We start from the raw sequence: 7,468 nt of genomic DNA, 5'->3' as shown, positions 1-7,468 counted from the left end.
TATAGCAATATGTAAATATTTTTTTTTTCTTTTTTTTTTTTTTTTCCATTTAAAATAAATAGAGAATCGGTTACATAATATATATACAATATATAGATATATACATATTATGGAAAATAATTATAAAATTAATATATCACAAAAGTTTGAAAATTAATTTTATATTGTAAATACTAAAAAGACACCAATAGTTTTCTTTATGCAAAAAAAAAGGAAAAAAGAAAAAATGAAAATTATAATGAAATAAATAATAAAAAAAAAAAAAAAATAGATATATAATAAAATATATATTTTTAATAAAGTTCTTTAAAAAAATAAAAAGAAAGTTTCAAAATAAATTTTAGAACCTAATTCGAAACTAAAATTTTGAATCCAAATTGAAATCCAACATTATGTATACATGTATATTTTTTTTGATAATAATAACATATATAAAAAATAAATATTTAGTTTTTAAATACTACATAAAGTATAATATAGGAGATATAAATATTACATAATTAAATGATATTTTCATTAAACAAATAAATAAATAAATACATAAATGTATATAAGCAAATGGTATACAACTATGTTTCACATTCATAAGTTACTTGTATAAAATTTTAAATAATACATAATATAACAATTTTCCTTACATTTTTTTGTAAGACTACAGTATATTTATATCTATAAATTTATATTTTATATCCGAAAAAACTAGTGACACCTCCAGCTATACCTTTAAAGGTATTAAGTATTAAATTATCTGATTCCATAAAATCATTAACTTTTTTTACCAAATTGTCTTTAACATTTTTAATATTATAATTATCATATTCAAAGTAATTATACTCGTAGTCATTATTATAATCTAATGGAACATTATATTCATCATTAGTTGTGTAATAAAAATTGTATGATTCTTCATGAGTAGGGTAGTAAAAATTATGTGTTTCTTCATTAGTTGTACCATTTAATTTTTTCGTTTCTTCATTAGTTGTACCATTTAATTTTTTCGTTTCTTCATTAGTTGTTCCATTTAATTTGTTCTTTTCTTCATTAGATGTACCATTTAATTTGTTCGTTTCTTCATTGGTTGTACCATTTAATTTGTTCGTTTCTTCATTGGTTGTACCTTTTAATTTGTTCGTTTCTTCATTAGTAGTATTATAAAAATTTTTTGGTTCATGAACTGTATAATGCATAAGATAATTTAAATGAGTTGGTTTATATTCATTATAAAAATCATCCCAATAATATAAATGGTAGTTATCTTCTTTTGTTTTACTTTTGGGGCCATTTAAATCATCTGCTTCATCTAAATATATACTTCCATCATCATATGTTTCAGGGTCACTCAATTCATCTGCTTCGTCTAAATATATACTTCCATCATCATATGTTTCAGGGTCACTCAAATCATCTGCTTCATCTAAGTATATTTTATTGTGGAATTTATTTTGTTCTTTTCCCTTCGAATTTTTATTCACATAAGAATCTGAATTTCTATAGTTAGATCCTCTAAATCTTTCTAACAATGAATCTATGGGGGTTAATATGCTACCAAATAAGGATTCCAATACACCTGATTCATCACCTTCAGTATTACTATCTCCTTTGGATTGATTAAAATAAGACTTAAGTACATTTTTGAATTTTTTTATTCCTCCTTCTGTGTGCATATTCATATCATAGAATGACTCAAAATGTTGTTCTTCAGATTCCAAATCAACATGTGTTTTCAATCCACTTGAAAAATTTTCCTTTTCATTTAATAAAACATCCTTGGTTTCTGAATGACATTCTACAGCTTCTTTAAGTATTTCATATTGAGATACTTCATTGACACTCTTTACATTTGGTACACTTGATTCGTTAGATATATTTGATTCGTTAGATATATTTGATTCGTTAGATATATTTGATTCGTTAGATATATTTGATTCGTTAGATATATTTGATTCGTTAGATATATTTGATTCGTTAGATATATTTGATTCGTTAGATATATTTGATTTAATATTATTAGTCAAAGTTACACTCTCGTTTGAACTTTCACCATCTGTTCCTTCCAATTTGGTAGAACCTATGTTTGATGAAAGAACAACATTAGAAGTACAGCTTCTTAAATTAGATTTTAAATTGCTAGAAACTTTGGTACTAGGGGTGTTATCTACTTCACATGATATATTAGCACACTTATATAAATTTAAAAAAATTAAAAAAAGAGTAATATTTAATATAGATTTCATTTTTATTTATTAACAAAATTGTAATCTAAAATATAAGGGAGGAAAAAAAAAAAAAAAAATTTACATAATAATAGTTGAATTAACATAAAAAAGGAAAAATTCATATAATAGGTGTAATAAAATACTTAGGAAGACAAATGAATTTTTCATTTGTCAAAAATACTGTAAAATATGATTATAATAATAATAATAATACTAATCGTATCAACTCATTAAAAAAAATATACTAAATATTGCAAAAAAAAAAAAAATATACACATATATACATATATAGATATCTATAAAAGAACACATACTTCAATATATATATATATATATATATATATATATATATATTCTCATTTATTATTTTTTCATTTTGATAAATATTTAAATATATTATGATTTTAAAAACATACAAAATATACAGAATTTTTTTATATAAATATCAAAAAAAAAAAAAAATAAAATAAAATAAATTAAACTAGAAAAAAAAAATTAAAATGTACAAATAAATGAGAAAAGAAAAATTTATAAATTTAAGGATAAATAAATTAAAAAAAAAAATTATAAATAATAATTTGTAGAAAACAAAAAATAAGCATTAAAAAAATAAAATAGAAAAATGGAAACAAATATACAAAAAAACAAACATAAAAAAAAAGGAAAAAAAAAGAAAGGAAAAAAAAAGAAAGGAAAAAAAAAGAAAGGAAAAAAAAAAAAGGAAATTAAACTAATAAAACATAATATTAAGAATAATAAGATGAAGAATAAATGAATTTAATTATTTTACAGAATTTATAAAAATTTACAATTTTTCTTTTTTTTTCTTTTTTTTTTTATAAAAATAATCTTATATATAAATAAAATATTATTCTTATTTTATTTTTTCTTTTATTATTATATAGATTTTAAAAAATTATAAATATTATAATTATATAAGATTATATGTATATAAATATATAATATATTTTTATATATTTATATAATAATAATTAATTGTAGAGAAATATGTATTATATAAATAAAAAATAATATTATAGAAATATGTGTTATATATTATTTTATATTAATAATATAAAGATATTTTTGTATATTATATATTTATATATATAATATAATCTTAATTATACTAATATAAGAAATTTTTTATATGGATAAACAAAAAAAATAAAGGAAAAAGGAATGGTACACTCTAAAAAAATAGAAGAAAATATATACATAATATTCTAAACCTAAACTGAATATTTAATTCTTATTTTTATTGCCCTTATGTAAATGAATTCTTCTATACATTTTATGATATATATAGAGAAGTTGTGTACATAATTTCTTTTATAGGTGAAATATATTATTCTATTAACATATAAAAAATTTATATCATATTATATATTATTAGGTTAAATAAAAAAAAAAAAAAAAAAAAAAAAAGTTATTTTTTTATATTTTTATATATTTTAGGATAAAAAAAATATTACATAATAAATTATAAAAAAATAAAAATTTCCACAACTTATCCTTATAAAAAAAAGTAAAAATAATTTGTTAAAATTACTAAGAGAATAAATCCAAAAATAAAATTTTGAGTTTTTTTTTTTTTTTTCCCTACTTCATCTTGAATCATATAAAAATACAAAACTTCATAGAATATTATGAAGTGAGTGTAGTCTACGAATAATTATTCATATTATCATAAAAAATAAAATGGATAAATTAATATATAAATATATATATTTATACCAAGAAAAATAAAATATAAAGATCTAAATATATATATAATATATATTTAGTATTTTTTCTTTTTTTAGATCCAAAATCTTATGAATACTTGAATCATTTTCTTATGAAAAAAAAAAAAAAATGTAGAAATATAGAAATATAGAAAAATATAAAAAAAAAAAAATGTAGAAATATAGAAAAATATAATAAAAATAAAAAAAAATAAAATAAATATTGAAAAATATAAATCAAAATGTAAAAAGAAAAAATATAAAAATATAGAATAATATAAAAAAAAATATAGAAATGTAGAAAAATGTAAATAAAAATAATAATAAAAAAAAATATAGAAATATAGAAAAATATTAAGAAAAATATAAAAATATTAAGCGAAAAATATATAAAAAAAAAAAATTTATTAATAAAATATATTTTTTTTATAATTATATATAGAAAAAAAGAAAAAAAAAAAAAAAAAAAAAGGAATATTTTTTATTACTGCTATATAAAATGTATAAACACATATAAATATTATCATAAATTATATTGTTTTATTTTATTTTCTATATTTAAATATTATCCTTAATATCAAATTACTATGTAGAAATTACACCTTTGTTAAAACTAATTATTTTATCATTTAAATAATATATTTTATAGTTCAGAAAAAAAAAATAAAAAACAATTATAAAAAATAATTAGTAAACTTATGAATATTTTTTTGTATACATATAAACAATATAATTATTATTCAATTATATTAAAATTTTTTATAAATTTTTTTTTTAAAAATGAAGTTCCTATGGAATTTATATAATTATATAATTAAGATATTAATAATTTATATTATAATAATCCTATTTTCTTTAGTTTCTTTCAAAGTCATCTTATTTTCTTATTCTTTATATAGCATTCTTAATTTTTTTTTTTTTTTTTTGAATAATTTTAAATAAAAAATATTATTTTATATAAATAAATAATTTAAAACATGTTCCAAGGTCATCTTTAATTAATATAAATTTTAATAAGACTTATTTTTTATTAATCATATTACATCTTTAACTACATATAAGAACATTTTAAAACATATTTATTTATTCTTTTTATATTAAATAAATAAAAAGAAAAAAAGAGATGCTATCTTAAAAAAAAAAAATAAAATAATAATAATAAAATAATAATATTTATAAATAAAATAAAACAACTATAAAACATATTTATCTAAACAAAAAAGACAAATCCATATATATATGTATCATTTGTTCTTATTTTTAATAATCATTTTATTATAAGGAATATACACAAAAATAGTTATTAATTCATTGTAATAAAAGAGAATTTCTTTAAGAAAAATTTTTTTTTTTGAAATATTACAAGAAAAAAAAAGTTTATAAGATAATTTTTATAAATATATATTAAAAAAAAATTATAAACTTTTAATTAATTAATATATATATATATCATATATTGAAACAAATTTAAAACCTATTTATACTTTCTATCATAGAATAATATTTCTTATTTAATAGAAATATATAAACATTAATATATATATGTATATATATAAATCATGTTATTTGTTAAATTTTTAGACATTTCTCTATTAATTTTATAAATATTTATTATATATAAAATAAATGTATAGACTATAATAATGTATTATTATAATTTCACATTAGGTGAAAGAATATATTAAGAACAAAAAAAAAAAAAAAAAATTCAGAAATGAAAAAATATATATATATATATATATATATATTATTCATTTTTTTAAACATTTTATTGTTGAAACAAACTTGTCATATCTTTTGTCAAATCTTTAAACATAGTTTCTAAATTATTATTTTCATTAAATAAACTAAATAATTTTTTTACTATAGTTTCGGCACCTTTTCTTAAGTCATTATTGTTCTTATAATTTACTGATAGTATTTGATGTTCATCTGCATCTCTCGTTGAACCTTTTTTTCCTTCCTTTCCTTTTTCCGTATGTTGTTCACTCTCTTTTACCTCCTTTTCTTGTTTTTCCGATTCTGTGTTTTCCCTATCTTTTTTTTCTTTCTCTTCTTCAATATTTTCTTCTACTTCATCCTCATCTTCTTCTTCTTCTTCTTCTTCATCTTCTTCATCTTCTTCATCTTCTTCCAGAATTTCATCTTGATCTTCTTCGTTCGTTTCTGCTACTTCATTTAAATCACTTTCAAATCCTTCTTCATCTTCTTGTTTTTCTTGCTGCTGTTCTTCTATTTCATCTTTTACATCCTCATTTTGTTTGATTATATCTTCTTTATCCCATGAGGTTAAATTTATTAATTCCAAAGAATCACTTTCTTTAGAAGAAATATAAGGATTTGTACCAGGAACATTCACATTACCGAATTCCCATCCTAAAATACGTTCATAAGGATCATTATTAGTTGCAGGAACCTGCAAATCTTTTATTGATGGCAAATGTGAGGAATTATCTGATGTTGAAGGAGCAGATATTGGAGCTGTAGCAGTACCTTGATGTGCGTTTTCTTCAACGTGTTGTCCTTCATTAACAGTAGTATTTGGAGATTCTGCTCGTGCAGTTTCCACAGAAGTGACAGATGTCGTTTGTTGACTGGATGCCCTTTCCTTTAATAACTTTAATAACTTTTCCTTATCAAATTCTTTATCAAATAGATCAGTAATTTTTGATTTCGTACAAAGGCACTCAGGGCATTGTTTTTTTAAATAATCTTCAGGTGATAATTCTTTTGCATGTTCATATGTACTTTTGTCCCTATTATATTTGGTGCTTTGATCAATCCACTCAGGACGTCTTGTATTAAACCATTTTTCATAATTTTTTATGGCATTATCACATTTCGTTTCTCTCGAAGATTCATCGGAAGATGAATCTGTTGGATTTTTATTTTTCTTTGGAATACATACTGATGATAAGTAATGCATTTCCGTTTCATATTCTTTACAAAACATTGTTGCCCATTCTCTAAACCATCGAAAAAATTGAGGTATTTCATCAATGTTATCATGTGCTGGAAATTTTTCATCTTTTTTTTTACCATTTTGTCCACACATCATTGCCTCCCATATACTTTCTCTATTATTTTTCCACCAATCCTTAGGATCAGTTTTCTTTTCTTTATCAAATATGCTTTTTATATATTTTGAAGTTTGACTATCCATCATATCTGTTCCCTTTACTATGTCTGCTATATCAGCAAAACTATACTTTATAGATACAAATGAATTGGAATCTTTTATTTGAAAAAATTTAAATAAAGATTGTGATTCCCCAGAAGAAGCTTTAAGAAGTTCATTTCTTAATTTTTCCTCATTATTTATTCTTCTATTACCGTATTTGATATGTAAGAGGCATAATTTTCTTCTTCTTGGAGGCATGAGTACTCCCTTGTTATTTCCTGAAACATTTTTTACAAATCCACCATGCCAATCATATCTTGAATCAAAATCTTTTCTAGGACAATGATCAAAAGAACCCACGTTATTACATACCTTTTGTGGATCATATTCAGTATTATTTTCAT

At 19.4% G+C, this 7,468-nt stretch overlaps 2 protein-coding genes across 2 annotated transcripts; both read right to left on the bottom strand.

The window, feature by feature from the left end:
• Nucleotides 1-677: 677 nt before the first annotated feature.
• Nucleotides 678-2,234, bottom strand: PGSY75_1035800 (putative protein, unknown function; the record flags this gene model as incomplete). Its single annotated transcript, XM_018786122.1, has 1 exon — nt 678-2,234. The coding sequence occupies one exon, from the start codon at nt 2,232-2,234 to the stop codon at nt 678-680; it is 1,557 nt and encodes a 518-aa protein (XP_018641739.1).
• A 3,477-nt stretch (nt 2,235-5,711) lies between these two features.
• PGSY75_1035700 (duffy binding-like merozoite surface protein) lies at nt 5,712-7,468 on the bottom strand (the record flags this gene model as incomplete). The annotated part of the gene is made up of 1 exon (XM_018786121.1): nt 5,712-7,468. A coding segment is annotated over one exon (1,757 nt), but the record flags the coding sequence as incomplete, so codon positions are not given.

The sequence above is a fragment of the Plasmodium gaboni genome, chromosome 10 (assembly GCF_001602025.1).
Source record: "Plasmodium gaboni strain SY75 chromosome 10, whole genome shotgun sequence".
Classification (NCBI taxonomy): domain Eukaryota; phylum Apicomplexa; class Aconoidasida; order Haemosporida; family Plasmodiidae; genus Plasmodium; species Plasmodium gaboni.
This window is presented reverse-complemented; position numbering and strand designations above follow the sequence as displayed.